The sequence below is a fragment of the Gopherus flavomarginatus genome, chromosome 10 (assembly GCF_025201925.1).
Source record: "Gopherus flavomarginatus isolate rGopFla2 chromosome 10, rGopFla2.mat.asm, whole genome shotgun sequence".
Lineage (NCBI taxonomy): Eukaryota > Metazoa > Chordata > Testudines > Testudinidae > Gopherus > Gopherus flavomarginatus.
The window spans coordinates 14,625,627-14,647,837 of NC_066626.1; the positions used below are offsets into that span (position 1 = coordinate 14,625,627).

The following is a 22,211-nucleotide window of genomic DNA, read 5'->3' on the forward strand; positions in this document are numbered from 1 at the left end:
GAAAAAGAGGTTCTGATTCAGGCAGAGCAGGGACTTGAAACTGGTCTCCCACATAACAGGCAAGTGCCTGAACCACCAGGTTATAAAGTTACTCTCTCCTGTTGGAGCTGTTCCACTTTATATAAATAATTAAATATTCATTCAGCCAGAGAGTGAGAGACTGACTCCACAGCCTGGAAGTTACAGTACTCAGATACGTGAGACCCGTGTTCAAGTTCTTGCTCCAAAATCAAGCAGAGCAGAGAGAAACCAGGTCTCCTGCATTCCAGATGAGTGCCCTAACTATTGGGCTTTTGGTTATTCTGGGGTCTCTCTGTTTTTGAGAAGAAATTCCATCCTGGACCAGAGAAACATTCCAATGAAAGTTTTGTCAAAACCAATGGATTTTAATGAACATTTTCAGTTTTGACATATCATTATTTTCCAACCAAAAAAAACCCCACAACCCATGTCAAAAAATTCCTAATCAGCTCTAGTTGGGACCTGAGGGACAGCACTTCCCTTTGCTTCATGTCAGGAAAAGTTCCCACACATCCTCCACCACGAAGAGTGGATAAGAGTATTGACTCACAGGTTCTGTGGCTGGACCCACTGTCACTTCCACTGGGGCTGAAAGGAAACTGCATCCCCCAAAAGAAGAATTAGGAGGAAAGTAAGTAAATTAGCATTTACAAAGTTTCCATTCCCCTAAGCCAGTTGTTTCCATGTTGAGAAACATGGCACCCTTTTGTAGTTCTTACACATATTATTCATTAAAGATTTAACAAGTCATACTGCACCAAAGAAATGTATTATATATGTTCTGGGGACTAGAAGGATTTTGCTGATTAGATAATACTTTATGAATATAATGTATAGACACTTTCTACTTAGGTGACAGTACTTAATTATCAGACAGAATTTTAACTCAATTCTCAAACAGCTGTATAAACTCATAAGATGTGGGAACTTTAAAAAAACGAGTTTCTGTACATTAAAGAGACAATGTCAGGCAGATGGCTCATATATCAAATGGTTGCCTGGTGCCATGGGATGTGCAATTCTGCGAAGTGTTGGCTAAATTATTCTCTGATTCACAAGAACAATGCCCAGGGCCTTCAGTGGAAGCCCTGAAAGAATGTCTGAAGGGAAAGTTTAAGTTTAATACCATTTTAAGTTTACAGCAAATGGAAGACCCTTAGGTACTTCTAAGGGTACTTATTTAAGTGTGAAACTTGCGTATTATACCAGCTGGATTATCTAATTTGTAGTTGCTCAAATACCATTTGCTCAGTTTTGAAATCTAAACAGGAATAGCATGTTAGATGGTAAAGACCCTGAAAAACCCATGCTAGATGTCTGGGTTTTCCTATATACCCAGAAGGTGTCATCACTGCTCCACAGAGGTTTGGTAAACAGCATTTATTTTTACCTAGAAGCTAAAATGCTTAGCTCTTAAAGGAAGAGGCTCACAACTGACAATGAGAACACTGTCTTCATGTCCTAAACACTCAAGCAGTCTGAAGTAGATTCCATTTAAAATAAGAAAACCACATGTAAATTGGATGATGGACCAGACTTTCACTTCTTTCACTTTCATTGACCTTTCACTTCTTCAAAACTAGACCTGAAGACAAGTATAAAGCACAGCAGACCACTGAGCCTTTGCAGATCTCAATGCAGGATTGGAGCCTTAAGGTGTAATTTTAGAATGAGGGAATGTTATAACACTGTCTGCAGAAAGTCAATGTGTCTGAATTTTCAAGGAGATTTAAAAAATATCACCTCTGGAAGGCACTCATAATAAATGGGGAAACCTAATATAATTAAATATAATGATGAGCTAATCCTTGGAGGAAAAAATATCTTTGACTAATCCCATCAGGAAAACCTTGATAATATCACTAAATCCTTTATATTTGCTTTTCTTTATTATCTCTAAAGTCATATGGCAACAGTGGCAGGCATAGCTGTTTAGACCTATTCTTTACACTACAAAGTATCATGTAGGGCTAAAAGGATTTAGGAACACCCACTTACATGTAAACAGGAATACATTTTTTAACGGTGTATGTAGCTATAGTTAGGGTGTCTCCCCAGCCCAGGAGGTATTAATGCCAAGCCCAGAGTCTGTTCAGGCCCTTTCTTCAGAGCACCATTTATTGGTTGCACTGACAACCTTTAGTAACTCCCAAAATAAAACAGTTCAACATAAGCCCAATAGCTACTTTCCCACTGACTCAGATCCTCCCTTCTCAGAGCCTCCCTGCCCCATGGCCTATCACAGGAGTCAACTGGTTTCCTGTGAATCCCACCACCCACACTTCCAGCCTCCATAGAAATCAGATGCTCATCAGTCAGTCACCTCATCCCTTTCTAACAGGATCTGATAATCCCCTCTACAGTGTCCAAACACCATTTTTTGAAGTGGCTCTGCTTCTAAACAGAGCTGGCTGGCCTTTGAGGGGAAGAGTAGTCTGCTAAAACAAATAAATGCAGGTTTTACATAATATTGGGCAATAAACCTTCAAAATATTTTTGTGAATGGATCACTTTCCCTTCCAGTGTGCAGAGAGGGGCATGAGGATAGGATCAACGTTCTCCTAAAATCCTGGCTGTACACTTTTGGGCAAGGAAGATTAGTAACTCCCCTACACAGACTGCAGAAAGAAGTGACACATAGTCATGCCCAGCTATCCTCCCTCACTGGATCTGAGATCCCATGCAGTATGCAGCTGCACCAGAGAAAATTAGTCAAAATCTTGACATAAGAACTTGAGAATATAAGAACATAAGAACAGCCATACTAGGTCAGACCAAAGGTCCATCTAGCCCAGTATCCTGTCTTCCAACAGTGGCCAATGCCAGGTGCTTCAAAGGGAATTAACAGAACAGGTAATCATCAAGGGGACTGATGACCTACCATATGGGGTAGATTCAGCCAATCACTCATGTGATTAAACCAAGTCCATCAAAAATCAAGCAGAAATTTAAAGAACTACTGTGAAAATCTGTCAAAATTGTTTAGCAGTCTTCCTAACCGCAAATAAGATTTTAATGGATTTTCATCAAACATTTTCAGATTTTTGAAAAATTGTTCCCAGTTTCACAAAGAAGAACAATTTTTGTACGGGGAGATCTTGGCAGACCAGTAAAGTGCCTGAAACACTCTTGCTTATTGCTAAAAGTAGGCAAGCTAGCAGGCCATAAGTGGGCCTGTGTAGCAGCCTTAGCATGACCGAGTCAGGAGGGGAGGAAATTTGGGTGCCACAGAAAAGGTAGCTTGACCCTGCGTCCTTCCTGATGAGATCTCTGTTGAAATTGCTCAGATATGCATTTTAGGAAAACAGGAAGCTTGTCTATATGTGCCCTCAGGGATGTATCTGTTAGGGCTTCAAGACATGCAGACTGAAAAAACCCATCTGGCTCACTGATGATCAGAAGGAAACCTCCTGCTTAACCTTTGAAATTGCTTGCTTAACAAGTTTTCTTTCAGTGACATGTTATTGTGATACTAATGAATAAATAAGGGAAGAAAGTTTGAGATAACTGTACTCTTCAAGGACTCTCCCTCTAGAAACATCTTGTGGTCTCCACTGGCAGATGGAAGATTGGCCATCGGAAGACTGCCGCTGTGCCACTCGAGGGACACACCCAACTTTGGTAATTGAGGTTTGGGGGTGTTTTACTAACCTGTTGCAGACGTGTGTAAGTGCTTGAGACTAGGTAAAGTATAGCTTTAAGTGACAGCACATTTGTGTTGTCCTGTTTGTGCTAGCTATCTATCTGTCGGATGGCCATGTCTCCCTTGATTTATTTCCTGACACCACCTCATACAGTGTAAAGTTACCAGGCATTTTGGGTTCAAAGAACCCCAGATAACAATTTTGACCAGCACAAACCTCCTTTTGTTACCAACATTTTAACCAGCTCTACTTGCTGTTTATTGCTTATATGACAGATCTTCATAAAATTATATTGAGTGTTTCTCCAATATTTCAAACACTGATTTTTGGGAAGGCCTTCAACTGACATTTGAGAAACCACACTACTCAAAACACAAGATCTAAGAAAATAACTTAACTTTGGAGAAAACTCCTTGGATTTAACAAGAACTTTGTGAAATTAAATGAGGAAAGACAATTTGTCTTTAGGCTGATAAATTTAGTAGCCTTGAACCTGTAATCTGGCTACAGTGTGGACAGTACAAAACTGTTACAAAAGATCTGTAGATAGCAAAAGAAATGCATCTGGGTGGGTTTCAAACATGTATTTACAAAGAAACACATCTAGCTAATTTGTCAGAAATTACTGAACTTTGCTGCTAGCTGTAACCTATTGTCAAAGATGACTTTCATGTTTACTCTTCCTCAGCCCAATAACTAGCAAGCACGTTAAAGGTGCAATTGCTTGTAAACGATGACATTTAATGAATCTAAATTTAAAACTTGATATTTTGACCCAAGGAAATGGGCTGCAAACAGCTGCAAAAACATTCATTTTTTTTATCATTCAACTACGAGAATCTGTACAGTCACCTTCACATAAAAGATTTTCATTAGAAATTATTATTAAATACAAACCTGCCAACCAAAAGGAAGCCATTTTTGTCCACAATGGAGAACATTCAGCTTCCCTCAACACTTCCTTTAAAGTCCTGTTATGGTGGTATAAGTGTGCAACGTTTGGAGTCCACCCACAAAACCCCAGCCAGAGTGGTTTTTGCAGAACAGTGCTACCAGCTTTGTCAACTTACACCAGCTGAGGACCTGGCCCTTAAGTTAAAAACATAGCTTAGTTCACAAGTGGACATGAATTTTAGCACATTCATCCTTGCTCATTTACACAAAACTCACAAAATCACTACGAATTTGGTCCAAATTACAGGTCTTTCCTCAAGAGTAGATGAAGACTGTAGCAAAAAAAGATGATGCAAACTCAGATGAGCATTACCACCATATCTATCTATTACTCCTTGGCAATCCAGTTCCGTTAGTTTATTTCTCATGAAAACCAATTTACACACACTTTAAACATCTATAAAGAATGACTGTTAACGTTAGAGGGACATACTATAAGACTTCACTACCACACAGATTTTTTATGGCAAACTCCCAGCTATCTTTAATGGATATATTCAGAATGTTGGCCTATCACATATGCTCTTCACCTGGTTTGAAAATCCACTCTGACAAAATGGACTACAGAGGGGAAAAGGACACAGATACGAGTCTGCCATAAAAAAATTTCTGATGGCCAGATTCTGTTCTCAGTTACATCAACTACTAAAAGCATCTATCTGGAGGAACTCCCTGGATTCATTATAGATATAAATCAGAGTAATAGGATATAGATATAACTAGATATAAATCAGAGTAATAGGAGATCAGACTATGGCAGTAAGTAAATTGCATGGGAATCTCAGGGCAAGTATTCTGTACGTTTTATAGACGAGGGTTTAGGTCTCTTAGTCAAGGACTCAGCCTAGTCCCCTTGGCCTGCACAGTGCTTTTGACAATTGTTTCAGATGTTCAACAAAAACAGTCCATTCACCACTTTCAGCAAATTGTTCTCTATGACATTTTGAAAGATAAAACTCAACAGTAATACAATGAGAAACTGAAAAAATGGTTAAGGTTCCTACCAGCTGACTGCTAGATCATGGACTTTTAAAGTGCTGCTCAGCCTGTATACTCCAGATTTCAATGGCCGGGTGCATTGCTTGCCACGAGCAAGATAAGGGTTCACTTGAGTATCTATGGGAAATTCTGAATCCTAGGAAAAAAGAAAAGTATTAATTCTTGAGATTACTGCACAAGTTCATGTAATAAATTCATTAACAATTTATTTTTGCATTTATACTGTTGTCTATTTTTTCCATTGCTCACTATTGGTTCTTCAACATTGCTTCTAGTAAACTGCAGTCAGCCTCCAGTCCTGCAAACACTAATGCATGTACTTAAAGCTAAGCACAAGTATGTTTGCAACCTTGGTCTCTATAAATGATAACACTGAGTATATTCAAAAGACATAATTTGTTTTTTTCAAATGCATGTTCCACAGAGCATATTTCTGAAGCAATGTTAGTTGTTAAAAGTAGCCCAAACCCCATCCTTCTTTAAATCTGAAGACTGCATCTACACCGCTCAACATGGGAGTATGTTTAGTATGTTTGCAAAGTACGATGCACAGGTACACTGTAAATACCCTGAAATATAATGGAAAATGATGACCAAGTTCTGCTGTCATTCATACCTTGGCAACTTTACTGAAGTTTATGCAGGCATATGAATGTAAATAAAAGAAAGAAATTGGTTTCATGCTTTAATTAAAATTGCCATTTATGAATCTGCTGGTGGCAGCATATATGTGGCTGAAAAGTGAAATGCGTTAAGCCAGTAGCATAGCAACACAATATAAAATTTAACCAAAATTCTATATGCCATATATACTAGTTTCATAAAGCACAGGGTGAACATCAGAGGAAAACTTGTTATGCAACATGTTATTATTTAAGCAGACGAAATCTTTTTAGATTGTTTAGCCAGCACTACAGCAAGAAATTTGACATTGCAAATTTGCTAATTTAAAAACCTGGATTGAGTCTAGGGTTGCCAACTTTCTAATCACACAAAACCAAACACCCCTTGCCTTACCCCCTGCCCTGCCCTTTCTCCGAGGGCCCTCCCACGACTCACTCCATCTGCTCTCTCTCCATCGCTTGCTGTACCTCACCCTCACCTCACTTTCACTGGGCGGGGGTTGGGGTGTGTAGGGGAGCAAAGGCTCAGGCTGGGGGGTGGAGCCAGGAATGAGGGGTTTGGAGTGTGGGACAAGATTCTGGGTTGGGCCAGGGGGTTGGGGTACGGAGGGGGTTGGGCTCTGGGTTGGAGGTATGGACTCAGGGGAGCAGGAATGAGGGGTCTGGGGAGCAAGAGGGGGCTCCAGGCTGGGGCATAGGGGGTATGGGCTCTGGGCTAGGGGTGAGGATAAGGGGTTTGGAGTGCAGGAGGGGCCTCTGGACTGTGGCGGGGGTTGGGATGCAGTGGAGGGTGAGGGCTCTGCCTGGGGATATGAGGTCTGGGGTGGTGTCAGGGATGAGGGGTTTGGGGTGCAGGCAGAGGCTCAGGGCTGGGGCAGAAGGTTAGGGTGTTGGAGGGCAGCAAGGTGCAGGCTCTGGGAGGGAGTTTGTGTGTGGGAGGGGACTCCGAGCTGGGGTGGTGATTGGGGTGCAGGAGGGAGTCTGGGGTCCCAGTGGCACTTACTGTGGCTCCCAGGAAGTAGCCATCAGGCCCCTCCAGCCAGGAAGGCTCCATGCAGGGCCTTTGCTTTCGCAGGCATCATCCCCGCAGCTTCCATTGGTCATGGTTCCCAGCCAATGGGAGCTGCGGAGCCGGCACTCAGGGCAGGGGCAGCACGCACAGGCTCCCTGGCTGCCCATGTGCCATGGGGTCTGCAGAGACCTGGAGGCCGCTTCCGGGAGCCATATGGGAGCCTGTCTTCGCCCAAGGCCCCCACTGCGCCGCCAACCACACTTTTAATGGCCCGGTCAGTGATGCCGACTAGAGCCACCTGGGCCTTTTCGACTGGGCATTCCAGTCAAAAACCAGACACCTGGCAACCCTAATTCAGTCCTGCACTGTAGCAAACTCATTTTCAGACAAATGTGACTTTAAGCCACCTTTACACTTTCCCCAATCTTCAACCAATATTGTCTCCAGTGTAATTTAGAGCTGCATATGCTCTATAATTTGCACGCTGGCTAAAGCAGTCCTACTTATGCAGTTTACTTGTTACTTGCTCCTGTTCATTTATTTTTTGGGGAAATTAGGTCATTTATTTTTTAGGCACCAAGGGCCAGATTTGCAAAGGCATGTCAGTGCCTAAAGATGCAGATAGCTTCTTTTGAAAACCCCAGTAGGAGTGTAAGTGGGTTAGGTGCCTAAATCCACTGAAATCAATGGAATTTACACACCTCATCTGCTCAGATCCTTCTATAATTCCCACTAGGCACCTATCTGCTTCTTTAGGCACCTAAATAACTTTGAAAGTCTAGCCGTAAGGCCCTGATCCAAAGCCCATTGAAATCAATGGAAAGGATCCAACATCAACCTTAATGGGCTTTCAATCAGATCCTTAAATATAGTGTTACAGACACCTATCTTTCAGCATCCAAGTCTAAACTTTTTGGCAGATATTTAGATTGTATGTGCAATTTGTTATAAAGCAAAGATACCACAGGGATGATAAATACTTAGATTAGACTAGTCTGCATTGTATTAGACAACCAGTATGGAATTGTACTAGAGAGATGGGCTCAAACTGCACAACCAGGACTGGATTTCAAATGCCCAAATGTTCCACGGTGTTTAGATTAAGGATTTAAGTCTGACCATCATACAGATAGGACTAGTAGCAACATTTTAACCTGACACAGATTTCAAACATTCCAAGGGTTAAGATGTGTTGAGCCAGGAATTTTGTCTAAGATCATCCTTAGTAATAAATTTGTTTTTTAAACAACAACCAGAAAAATAAAAAATATTAATATCTATTCATCAGAAGAGCATATTTTTTCTTTATCTAGGACAATACTGCTAAACAGTGGAAATGTCTCTATTTCCATGTGGTTTTACAACCTCACTTCCTGATCAGTGTAGACTCTTAAAGGTTTTCTAAAGATTAATCAACCAGCTAGAAGATTTTATTACCTGCTCTAATTAGCCTGGCTACATGGGCTTTATTAAAAACAGATTGTCCTTTTAGAAGATCAGGAGAGTATTAATCTTATACAATTAGGGACTTAAAAAAAAGTCCTTGTATCCTTAAAGGAATTCTAATGATACAGCTGACTGTACGTTTGTAACATTCCCAAAATACACTGTTGAAAATAAGTTTCATACAGAAGATTAATTTACAGTGTTCTTTAAAATGCCCATCACCTAATCAGATTAAGAATGGAATACGATCCGCACGTTATTATCTGTGTATGTACAGATAGCAGAGATATGGACATTCTTTTTAGTGTTTGCACTAGTTCTTGAACTCAGTCAAGATTAAATTGAAGGAATAAGCATAGGGCAATTAAATTCCAAAACTGCAGTATATTAGGAGGGTATTTTAATTCACATTTTAAAGCCTCTCTATAATTCATGTTTCTTGCTACAGAGTTCTCTCACCACTTGGTATCCGCTCATGGTCAAGAATGACATTGCTGCTCCTTACTGTACTAGCGCCACCTGTTGACAGTCACTCAGGTGCCATGGCAGTCTTTCTACATGGTAACTTACTCACTGAGACAGACCACCAGCCAGATCACAGTCTTTAGTCCACCCCTTTCAGGGTCCCCATTTTCCACACTAAAATCCCAAACCGTCTCTAACAGAAACAAAAAGCCTTCTATTCTCTCTGGGGCTCGTCTTCAGCCCATCCTCAGTTCAATCTGCTGCTGGGTTCAACTACCCCTGTGAAGGGCTTGTCTGCCTCTCCCTGGGCTGGTAGGGGAACACAGTCCCACCCTTGACTCTTGGTTCCAGCCCAGGGCCCTGAATTAGGTTGGATCTTTACTAACAATGCAGTTTTCACTGGGCCACTTCCTATCTCTTTGCTCCCCTTCTGAGTCTCCCAGTCTCTCCCCTGGTTAGTCAACATTTCTCCTAGACCTCTCTGCCTGCAGAGATTTTGACTCTTTCTTCTGTTTTAGTCAGTATCTCTCCCAGGCCTCCATGCTCTTAGCTTACTTTATCTGCTCTGGTTTCTCTCTACTGAATCAGGGTCCTGAGGACTATTCCCTCCAGCCCTTTCTCTCACTGGATGCCATCAGCACTTAAACGTGGCTATTTATATTCCTTACAGGTGGGAGTCATCCTGTAATCAGGATTGGCTTAGCCCCAGGCTCTCCAGCCCAAGGGCAAGTCACCTTGTTACACTTCCTAAATAAGCTCCAGCCCTAAAAAGTATCGAGTACAATGAAGTACAGTAGGAACGCTGGATTGTGTTGCCAGCTTGCTGCTAGCTGATGGGGGATCTTGGGCAAATCATTTCACCGCTGTGTGCCTCACTTTCCCCATCTCTAAAATGACCTCCTTTGTAAAGTGCTTTCAGATCTACTGCTGAAAAGCTCATAATAATAATAGCTAGCTCTGATAATTATTTATAAATAGATCTTACAAAGGGATGCAACTGACTGAGGGGAAATTATAGTGACCAAGCTGCTTCAGGAACTGAATATGCACAAAGAGGAGGACGTCTTCATCTCACAAGAGAGACACTTTTGCCTGCTCATAACTCTTGTTCTTCAAGATGTATTGTTCGTGTCTATTCCAATCAGGTGTGCGCGCACCGCGTGCCTGGTCGTTGGAAACTTTTTCCCTCAGCAGCTCCCATTGGGTCAGCTTGGAAGCCCCCTGGAGTGGCGCCTTCATGGTGCTCGATATATGACCCTGCCAATCCAACTCCCCTTCAATTCCTTCTTGCCAACTACTCCGACAGAGGGGAAGGTGGGTGATATTGGAATGGATGTGAGCAACACATCTCGAAGAACAACAGTTACAAGAAGATGAATAACCATGTTTTCTTCTTTGAGTGCTTGTTAAGGATTCACTAATTGGAGAATTGCTCTGCTGGAAGCTGCATCCTCTCTGGCATGCTGGGTGATGGCATAGTTAATGGTAAACGTGTGCATGGAAGACCAGGTCGCTGCTCTGCAGATCTCCTGGATAGGCACCTGGGCCAGGAAGGCGGCTGACAAGGCTTGTGCTCTTGTCGAGTGGGCCATAATAGCTGGCGCTAGGACCTTGACCAGCTTGTAGCCAGTACGGATGCAGTTTGTGATACAGGAAGAAATGCATTGTGAAGAGACTGGAAGCCCTTTCATCCAGTCTCCCGCCGCCACAACAGTTGGTTCAATTTCCTGAAAGACTTCGTGTGCTCGATATAGAATGCTAACATGCACTGGACATTCAGTGAGTGAAGCCTCTGCTCCTGCACACTAGCATTAGGCTTGGGACAGAAGACTGACAGAAAGATGTCTTGACCAATGTGGAATTGAGACACCACCTTGGGTAGAAAGGCTGGGTGTGGCCTAAGTTGTACTTTGTCCTTATGGAAGACCATGTAGGGGGGATTGGAGATCAGCGCTTTTAATTCGGACACCCTTCTGGCTGATGTGATGGCAACAAGAGATACAGAAGGGAGCATGTCGCCAGTGGCTCGAATGGGGGCCCCATTAGTCTGGAGAGGACCAGATTGAGATCCCAAGCAGGTACAGGTGGTCACAAATGTGGATATAACCTTTCTATGCCCTTCAGGAAAGACCCTACCATGGGGTTGGCTAATAAAGAGCACCCCGACTCCCCTGGGTGGAATGCCGAGATGGCAGTGAGGTGTACCCTGATGGATGATCCTGCCAATCCCTGCTGCTTTAGATGCAGTAGATACTCCAGGATGAGTGGTATAGATGCCTGAAGTGGAGGAGTGTGACGCTTCTCACACCAGCACGAGAACTTTTCCCACTTAGTTAAGTAAGTGGTCCCAATGGAAGATTTCCTGCTACCAAGCAGCATTTCGCTCACCAATTCTGAGCATTGGAGTTCCATTGGCTTTAACCATGAAGCTTCCAAGCCATAAGATGGAAGGACTGGAGATCTGGGTGAAGGAGGTGACCGTGGCTCTGTGTGATCAGATCAGGGTAGAGCAGCAGTGCGATTGGGGTGTCCACTGACAGCTCCAGAAGCATGGTGTACAAATGTTGCTGTGGCCACACAGGGGCCAGCAGAATTGCCTCTGCGGATCTTGAGCAGCACCTTGTGGATAAGTGGGACCAGCGGAAAGGCACAGATGAGGCAGTCTTCCCAGCGTAGCATGAATGCGTCCAAGATGGAGCCTGGACTATGTTTTTGGACAAAGCAGAATGTTGGACACTTCCTGTTACTCCTGGTGACAAAAAGTTCTATGTGGGGAAACCCCCACCTTTGGAAGATGGAATGTATGACGTCCGGATGGATGGACCACTCGTGGTTGTGAAATGACCTTCTGAGGTGGTCTGCAAGCTTGTTCTGTACTCTTGGGAAATAGCATACTCCATTCACCTGGAGGTGTCCTAAAGCTGGAGAGCTTCCCAACAGAGAGGGGAAGAGTGGGCTCTGCCCTGCTTGTTTATGTAAAACATGGCGGTGGCGTTGTTGGTCATCACCGCTACACACTGGCCCTGCATTCTGGACTGCAAGGTCTGGCAGGCTAGTCACACAGGTCTGAGCTCCTTGATAGTGATGTGGAGTGAGATCTTGGTCTGAAACCACAGACCTTGTGTCTGGAGATCTCCTAGGTGGACCCCCAACCCAGAACTGACACGTCCGCTATTAGGGTCATGGAGGGTTGAAGGGTGTTGAAGGAGACTCCTTCATGGACTGTGCAAGGGTCTAGCCACCAACGGAGGGATTCTAGAACTCGCTCTGGCACTGTCACTACTGAGTCCAAGCTGTCTCGTCCTGGGTGACAGGTTGACACAAGCCATGCTTGGAGTGGTCTGAACCTCAGTCTGGCATGCCTGACCACGTAGGTGCAGGCTGCCATGTGGCTGAGGAGACTCAGGCATCCTCTTGAAGTTGTGGTGGGGGGTATTGCCTGAGAGTCTGGATGATGTCTGTCATTGCTTGGAATTGGGACTCCGGCAGGATTGCTCTCGCCTGTACCGAGTCCAGCACCACCCCAATGAATTCTATTCTTTGGGTCGGTGACAGCGTTGACTTGTTCACGTTGAGGAGGAGTCCTAGTCTCTAAAAGGTAGCTCTGACGAACTGGACATGAGACTCCACCAGCTCCCTGGAACACCCCCACAGCAGCCAGTTGTTGAGGTAAGGATACACCTGTACCTGCCTCTTGCAGAGAAAGGCCGCGACCACCGACATACCCTTGGTGAACACTTGGGAGGCCGTCGATAGATTGAATAGGAGCACAAACGTCAGGAAATGTCTGTGAGCTGGACAAATGATTATGTGAAAGTATGCATCTTTCATGTCAAGGGCGGTGTACCAGTCTCCCAGATCCAAGGAAGGTATGATTGTGCTCAGGGAGATCATGCAGAACTTCAACTCCACCATGAACTGATTGAGTTCTCGCAGGTCTAGAAAGGGTCTGAGACCCCCTTTGCCTTGGGGATAAGGAAGTATCGGGAGTAGAATCCCTTGCCCCTTAGCTCCTGAGGAACCTCCTCCACTGCTCCTATGGCAAGAAGCAATTGCACCTCCTGGATAAGGAGTTGCTCGTGAAAAGGGTCCCTGAAGAGAGATGGGGAAAGGGGGTGGGAGAGAGGGGAGGAGCAGAACTGGAGAAAATATCCCACTTCTACTGTGCAGAGCACCCAGCAGTCCGATGTTATTTGTGATCAAGCATGGTAGAAGTGGGACAGACTATTCATGAAGCATGGGGAAGGATCCAGAATCACAGCAGGTATGCCATCCTCAGATGTCCCTTCAAAAGCCTTGTTTGGAGCCCAACAATGGCTTGGTCAGGCCCCATCCCTGCCCTGAAGGTGGGTTTGAAGGCTCGCGCCTGTTATTTCTACCCTACGGCAGTAGAAGTCCTGCCTTGGGTGGGGATGGTACTGCCACTGCTGCTGCAGCTGGGGCTTGAAATGCTTGCACTGGGTAGCCGGCATGTGCATCCCCAATGACTTCATAGTTGCCTAGAGTCTTTCAGGCTGTGTAGCTTCAAGTCGACTGGTCTGGTCCGAGAACAGCCCTGTGCCCTCAAGGGGAAGGTCCTGCAAGGTGTGTTGAACTTTCGGAGGTAACCCAGACATTTGGACACAGGAAGTTCATCCCATCACCGCCCCCAAGGAGAGGTTATGGCCAGCTGAATCAGCCAAGTCAAGGGAGGCCTGTAGGGAGGTCCTTGTTACTGCCTTCTCCTCCTCGACTATGGTGGAAAATTCCATCCTTGACTCTGCTGGAAGCAACTCCTTATACTTAGGCATAGAAGTCCAAGAATTAAAGTTGTACCTGCTGAGGATAGCCTGCTGGTTGGCTAGCCTAAGCTGGAGGACCCCTGTGGCATGGATCTTCCCGCCAAAGAAGTCCATGCATTTAGCCTCCTTAGAGTTGGGGGCTGGTGGCTGTTGCCGATGCTCCTTTTCATTTACCGACAAGACCACCAGGGAGCAAGGGTGGGTGAGAGAAGAGGTACTTGTAGCCCTTGGAAGGAACAAAGTATTTCCTCTCTACACCACTGGTGGTGGGTGGAATGGAGGCTGGAATCTGCCACAGGGTCTTATTAGTCTTTTGAATGGTCTTTATTAGCGTTAGCACCACCCAGGAAGGACCTTCTGGGGCAAAAATGTCTACCATAGTATCCTTTGCCTTCTTCCTCTTCCTCTGCCTTCAGGCCTGTGTTGCAAGCCATGCAACAGAGCAGGTCTTGGTGTGCCCTGTGGTCAATAGGGAGGGACCCTGAAGCTGATGCCCCTGCTACCGCCTCATTGGGTTAGGAAGATGAGGTGGCAAGTGGTGGAATAGGGTCCTCCTGTCCCTCAAGCTGCCTGGGTTGCTCCTGGACTGTACCAGGCTCCACCACTGGCTCAGCAAAGGAGGCTATCTCATAGACTAGCAGCAGGTCCTGAGCTGGCTCTGACCCCACCTCTGCAGTCTGAGGGGGTGGCTTGGAGAGGGCAGCTTCAGCTCCCCAAGGGGCAGGTCTATCTCAAGGTGACTGGGAAGGGCAGGGTACCCTGGGCCTGATGGTAAGCCGAGGGGGTCTAAAAGGGCCATTGTGTGGGGGGTTGCCACTGCAGCTGCCAGGCCGCACGTGCATCCCTTTGGTGCCTGCCCGATCTGTGCCGACTGCACCTCGAAAAATATGAGTTGGCATCAGACGCTGAAGAGCCCGAGTGCAGTGCTGAAGCCCTACGTGCTGGCCACCAGTGTAGTGTGGAAGAGGCAGGGGACCAGTGTAACGACAATCTTGCCGAGGATTGGTGCTGGTAGTCTGATGATGGGGACTGGTGCTGTGGGTCCAGTGCCAGCGATCAGCTGCTGGGCTCCGGAGCCACTTGACGGTGCCAGTACTGCAGAGTGTTGTGGATTGGTGCAGACCTATCCTCAGTGCCAGGCAGATAGATCACCATGTCCCCGGTGCTGGACTTGGTGTCAGGGAATGATGTTGCGGTGATAGGATCAAGTCCGCTGCATCATGGTGAGTTTGCCTCTGGATGGTACTGGTCTCAGTGGTACCAGAGACTTGTCCCTAATAATTGGGGATTGAGCCACAGTCACCTCTATGAGATATCTTGCGGCTTCAAAAGTGGCTGGGATGGAGGGTGGCTCCAACACCTCCACCTGGCACTGCACTGCCTGAGAGTCGCTGTGTGCCAGACTCGATGGTGCCTTCTGGGGTGCCGGAGTTGACAGGATCGACTCTTGCTGTCTGGGAGCCAGGTCCTTCCTTACGTGCAGCGACACGTCCCCTGGCAGTTCTGCAGCTCTCAGAGGACACCGCCCTCTCTCAGTCTTTTTATGTCACCTGTGGGGCACCAGGGAAGTAGAGTGGAGCTGGGCCACTGCTCCCTGTTGCAGTGCCGAGGGTCTCTCGTACTAGACTGCTTCCTCGGCCCCAAGTCATGAACCCATGCCAGAGCACTCTGCACCAACGCACTCGGCCCGAGCCTGGGTGGTCTGAAGCCGCTGGATGAAGTGCAGATTCCATGAGCAGCTGCTTCAAAGGGAAATCCCGCCACTTTTTCATCCTAGGCTTAAAAGCCCTGCAGATTTTGCAGCGCTCGGTCTCATGCGACTCTCCCAGACGCGTAGGCAAGAGTTGAGGGGATCACTACTTGGCATGGGCTTGTGGCATGTGCTGCAAGACTTAAAGCCTTGAGCTTGCGGCATGTTCCAGAGCCCAAGAAGGGGTTGATGGGATAGGGAAAGATCCCGCTCACAAACACCTATACCAGGGGCTGGCAACCTTTCAGAAGTGGTGTGTCGAGTCTTCATTTATTCACTCTAATTTAAGGTTTTGCGTGCCAGTAATACATTTTAACGTTTTTAGAAGGTCTCTTTCTATAAGTCTATAATATATAACTAAACTATTGTTGGATGTAAAGTAAATAAGGTTTTTTAAATGTTTAAGAAGCTTCATTTAAAATTAAATTAAAATGCAGAGCCCCCCCCGGACTGGTGGCCAGGACCCGGGCAGCGTGAGTGCCACTGAAAATCAGCTCGTGTGCTGCCTTTGGCACCTTTGCCATAGGTTGCCTGCCCCGACCTCTACTAACAACTATAACTATACTAACAACTACAAAACTAGAAAACAAGAAGAAGAACTAGATTAGGTAACTACACCAAGGGAGCGCTTGCAGAACAAGTGAGTCACCATTCCAACGGCTGACACAGATGGTAAGAAGGAACTGATGGGGGGTCGAGTTGGCAGGGTCATATATTGAGCGTCATGAAAGCACCAGTCCAGGGGGCTCCCCAGCTGACCCAACGTGAGGTGCTAAGGAAAAAAGTTTCCAATCACCGTGCACGCAGAGTGCGCACACCTGATTGGAATTGACTTGAACAAGCACTTGAAGAAGAAGAGTCATTTATCAGTATCTCTGAAGCTGTTTTCTTCCAGAGAAATACATGTACAAAACTTTAACATAGTTTATTTTAAGGATTTCTTCTTTGATTCAGGCAACGTCTACGCAGTTCCACAGTGTGGACTATGGAGGTGTGAACTGAAGAGCACACCAGAGAGTTCCATTCTAACTACCCCATGTGGATGTGGTATCTAGCTCACATTAGCTTAGTCCTGTCTGAAAGGGGACTACGTTAACAGCGACTAGGTACCAGTTTGCACCAGCAGCATCCATATGTGGCACTTACAGTGCAACTCTTTGGTGCACTTTACAATTCAGAGCCCCACAGTCCACCCCCCGTAGTTTGAAATATAGACAAGTCTGTTATACAGTTTTTCATGTGACATATCTTCAGACTTTTTAAAGAAACTTTAGATACTACTTTCACAGAGTATTGGATTTTACTCTTTAATACACTTTTGAATTGTTTCTTTAAAGAGTGAGAATTTGTCCCCTTCTATGCAAGCGCTTTTCACTTATTGGCCTACAATGTCCCCTTTCTTATCTCATAAGAGATATTGTAGCTGCCATTGCAATTAAGCATCACTGCACTGTTTCCATCCTGAGATTCTGCCATGGCTTAGACCAGCATCAGCTGGCACAAACTCTTCAGTCAGAGCACATTACTGTGATTAATGTAACTCCTTAAATGCTTCACTCCTTAAGAGTCTGAATCCTGCATTATTCTGGAACATGAAATTCATTCTTAACTATGAAGATCCCATCGCACCTCAAGGCCCAGATGATGTAAACAGTGGCAGCTACCCTGATGTCCAATTGAAATGTGATTTCAGTGGAGCTATCCCAATTTAATTCAACTGAAAATCTGGCTCTCTAATACAATCAGTCAGACTTACTACTGAGGTAACTACTTTGCATGGAGTTCAGAACTGGAACCAGTTTTAGATTCTGCCTAGTGCAGTAAACGTTTAGTACAAATCTTTTTGTTTATTAACTTACACAGAATAATACTTGGCTCTTAAATAGTGCCTAACATCAGTAGATCTCAAAGCGCTTCATAATATTTAATGTATTTATCCTCACAACATCACTGTAAGGTAGGGAAGTATTATTATACTGTTTTATAGATGAGAAACTGAGGGACAGAAAGGCTATAATGAATTGCTCATGGTCATGTCAGAAGTCCATGGTAAAGAAGGAAATTGAACCAGGTCTCCCTAGTCCTAGGCTAGTGCCCTAACCACTGGTCCACCCTTCCTCATGTTTTTTCTCCTCTTCAGTTCTCATGATGGACTAGCTCATTGTGGAGCTTCTGAGTCCTGGTCCACAAAAGAATCCATACCTGCTCCCTTTGAAGTCAAAGGTGTCAACTGAGATCAGGACTGAACCCCAAGGTAATAATTATTTAGCATTGTGAAATAAATACACAATCCTTATAGGGAGAGTATCATTCAACAAAAATGCGACAGCCAAACTGTGTTCTCTGATTGGAAGGTAAATGCCAACAAGTTTTGGCAGAGACAAGAGCTCTTCATTGTTTAATCCTCATTCTGTGTTCAAGCACTAACCCTAAGAGCAGCAGGAAATCCTCAGCGCAACACAGCTGAGATGTAGTACATTGAGGATTTCTTGCAAATGCAAACATTGACTGCAAAAATGTACGCTATTTCAACATCAACAATAAGCATTTGTATATACAAAAGTCAAAAAATGGAGAAGTTAAGATCCCAAAGCAATGTGTACTTATTATTATGTATTAGTTTTGTATGCTCTAGCATCCACAATGTGCTAGACATTTGTATTACATTGCACATTAAAGACCTTACACTTCTCTCTCCACACTATGTATAAGACAGAATAATGCATTTCCTGACTGTAAAATTAAATATTCTATTACTTTATCATCTAAGGCGAAGAACAGCGACTTCTAAATAGTGACCATGAGAGAATGTCCATGAACTTGGCCGTTCTGAGCACAATGGCCTTAGTCTCTGCTGATAGTGAAAACAAATGACCCCTTCTGTATGCCCAGAGTGTCATTTACAAGTCACAGTATCTTTGTTATTTAAAATTACAGTGAAATGGATTGCGTCAGCCAATCGCAATGCCAGGATGATGTCTGATATTACTACTATTAAGCTCTTATACAGTGGTACCATAGATCTCAAAACATCTTACACAGAGGAGTAAGTATCATTATTTCCATTTGATAGATAGGGCAACTGAGGCACGGGGCAGTGAAGTAAAGTGTCCAAGGTGTCTCAGCAGGTCTATGAGAGCACTGGAATATAATCCAGGTCTCCCAACTTCCAGTTCAGTGCTCCATCCACTATTTTATAAATGGGAAACTGAGGAATAGAGAGGCTAAGTAATTTTCCCAAGATCACCCAGGAAAGGTATAGCAGAGCTAAGAATTGGACTCCTATCTCCTGAGTCCTAGTACAGTGCCTTAACCATCAGACCATCCTTCCTACCAAGATATTAAGATACATATCTGCTTATTAACCCAATTTACAAATTTTATGAGGTACCTAAAGGGGTTCTTCCTTCTCTGTCCTGTATCTTTACTGTGGGGACACATTCCCACTTCTGACAGCAGCACTCTTCAGGACAACTTTGTGGCCCTCAGTCAGGATTTTTCTGAGAAAAAAATTATGGGGCCCTCCCTTACACTTAACAGATTTTTCAGGAGTGAGACTCAACAGTAATTTTAGACAGGGCCGGCTCCAGGCCTCAGCGCGCCAATCGAGTGCTTGGGGCAGCATGCCGCGGGGGGCGCTCTGCCGGTTGCTGGGAGGGCGGCAGGTGGCTCCGGTGGAGCATCCGCAGGCACACCTGCGGGAGGTCCACTGGAGCCGCGGGACCAGTGGACCCTCTGCAGGGACACCTGTGGGAGGTCCACCGGAGCCGCGGGACCGGCGAGCGGCAGAGCGCCCCCCGCAGCATGCTGCCACGCTTGGGGCGGCAAAATGGCTAGAGCTGGCCCTGTGTTTAGATAGGAAGTTTGACTACCATCCCAGCAAGATTAGCTGCAGCTGCCTGAATGCAGAGTCCACCAATTCTTCTGCTGTGTCCTGCTGCTGCCTGGTTTGAATTAATACTTGCTCTATGGCTTCCACTTCAGATCAGTAACAACCCAGCATGCACAATATGACTCAGAAGTTCCAAAGCACATAAGCACAGGGGTTTTCAAAATACTCTGTGTACTCTGGGGATCTACTATGCGGGGAACACCAGAATACAAAGCAGAAATAGGGGCCAGCAACAGGGGCGGCTCCAGGCCCCAGCATGCCAAGCGCGTGCTTGGGGAGGCATGCCTGGGGGGCGCTTTGCCGGCGCCATGAGGACGGCAGGCAGGTTGCCTTCAGCAGCTTGCCTGTGGAGGGTCCGCTGGTCCCATGGCTTCGGTGGGTCCGCAGGCAAACTGCCGGAGGGAGCCTGCCTGCCGTGCTTGGGGCGGCAAAATCCCTAGAGCCGCCCCTGGCCAGCAAACACCTCTGCTAAAACTTATGGAAGACAAATGGTGTGTGAGTGGAATTTATCTAAATCAGTCCCAAAATTCAAGAAAGGTTTGACATAGTGTAAGAGATATGTGAAGTATTAGGAAGTATTGCGCATCTAAATTAGTGCATTCATGTCAAATCTCAGCCTTGTCTATATCAATGTGGCTAAAATGCTAGGATTCTGCTTTGCCAGCAGTTTTAGATAGAAATCTAAGCAGTCAACTTCATTAGGAAAATGTCAGCAGAGTCAAACTTGTTACCTTGCTTGCAAAATGTGAGCACATTATTAAGAGGGAGATTGCCAGAAAGCAGCTTAGTGACTCAGAAACCTCTGTAGTGAGGAGCAGGAATCTATTTCCATTTCAAAAAATCATTTGACAGCTCTGCAACATCAGTTTAAAGCTCTGCTTTGAAAATTACATCTTTCAACATCTGCAATGATGTTAGTCACTGACTTGCAACTTTCAAACTTGTAAACACAGATCAATCATTGAATCATAGAAATATAGGGCTGGAAAGGACCTTGGGAGATCATCAAGTCCAGCTTCCTGCACTGAGGCAGGACCAAGAAATAGACCATCTATGACAAGAGTTTGTTCAACTGACTCTTAAAAATCTCCACTGTTGGGGATTCCACATCTCCCCTTGGAAGCCTACTTCAGTACTTAACTATCCTTAGTAAGAAAGCTTTTCCTAATATCTAAGGGTATGTCTACACTACGGGATTATTCCGATTTTACATAAACCGGTTTTATAAAACAGATTGTATAAACTCGGGTGCACGCGGCCACACTAAGCACATTAATTCGACAGCTTGCGTCCATGGTCTGAGGCTAGCGTCGATTTCTGGAGCGTTGCACTGTGGGTAGCTATCCCGTAGCTATCCCATAGTTCCCGCAGTCTCCCCTGCCCCTTGGAATTCTGGGTTGAGAGCCCAGTGCCTGATGGGGCAAAAATCATTGTCATGGGTGGTTCTGGGTACAGCCTCACCCCTCCCTTCGTGACAGCAGCAGACAACCATTTTGAGCCTTTTTTCCTGGGTGAACTGTGCAAACGCCATAGCACAGCAAGCATGGACCCTGCTCAGATCAATACCGCAATAGTGGACGTTGTAAAAACCTCGCGCATTCTCGTGCTGTCTATGCTGAACCAGGACCTGCAAAGCCAGGCGAGGAGGAGGCGGCGGCTACGGCAGCGCGGCGATGAGAGTGATGAGGACATGTACACAGAATTATCTCAAACCACGGGCCCCTGCGCTTTGGAGATCCTGATGGTAATGGGGCAGGTTCTAGCCATTGAACTCCGATTTTGGGCCCGGGAAACAAGCACAGACTGGTGGGACCGCATAGTTTTGCGGGTGTGGGACGATTCCCAGTGGCTGCGAAACTTTCGCATGTGTAAGGGCACTTTCATGGAACTTTGTCACTTGCTTTCCCCTGCTCTGAAACGCCATAATACCAAGATGAGAGCAGCCCTCACAGTGGAAAAGCGAGTGGCAATAGCCTGCTGGAAGCTTTCAATGCCAGACAGCTACCAGTCAGTCGGGAATCAATTTGGAGTGCGAAAATCTACTGTGGGGGCTGCTGTGATGCAAGTAGCCAAAGCAATCATTAAGCTGCTGCTACGAAAGGTTGTGACTTTGAGAAACGTGCAGGTCATAGTGGATGGCTTTGCTGCAATGGGATTCCCTAACTGTAGGGGGGCGATAATGGAACCCATATCCCTATCTTGGCACCGGAGCACCAGGGCACCCAGTACATAAACCGCAAGGGGTACTTTTCAATGGTGCTGCAAGCACTGGTGGATCACAAGGGACGTTTCACTAGCATCCACTTGGGATGGCCAGGAAGGGCTCATGACGCTCGCGTCTTCAGAAGCACTGCTCTGTTTAAACTGCTGCAGCAAGGGAATTACTTCCCAGACCAGAAAATAACAGTTGGGGATGTTGAAATGCCTATAGTTATCCTGGTGACCCAGCCTACCCCTTGATGCCATGGCTCATGAAGCCATACACAGGCAGCCTGGACAGTGGTCAGGAGCTGTTCAACTACAGGCTGAGCAAGTGCAGGATGGTGGTAGAATGTGCATTTGGCCGTTTAAAAGCGCGCTGGCGCACATTACTGACTCACTCAGACCTCAGCCAAACCAATGTC

The 22,211-nt window shown here is 45.6% G+C and overlaps 1 protein-coding gene across 2 annotated transcripts in view; it reads right to left on the reverse strand.

The window, feature by feature from the left end:
* The window catches only part of SPAG16 (sperm associated antigen 16), an 817,531-nt gene that overhangs the window by 631,961 nt on the left and 163,359 nt on the right, over window positions 1-22,211 (reverse strand). For both annotated transcript variants that reach the window (XM_050916165.1, XM_050916164.1), the window contains exon 10: window positions 5,624-5,754. In XM_050916165.1, coding sequence (XP_050772122.1) covers window positions 5,624-5,754 — 131 coding nt within the window. The remainder of the gene's footprint in view (window positions 1-5,623; window positions 5,755-22,211) is intronic.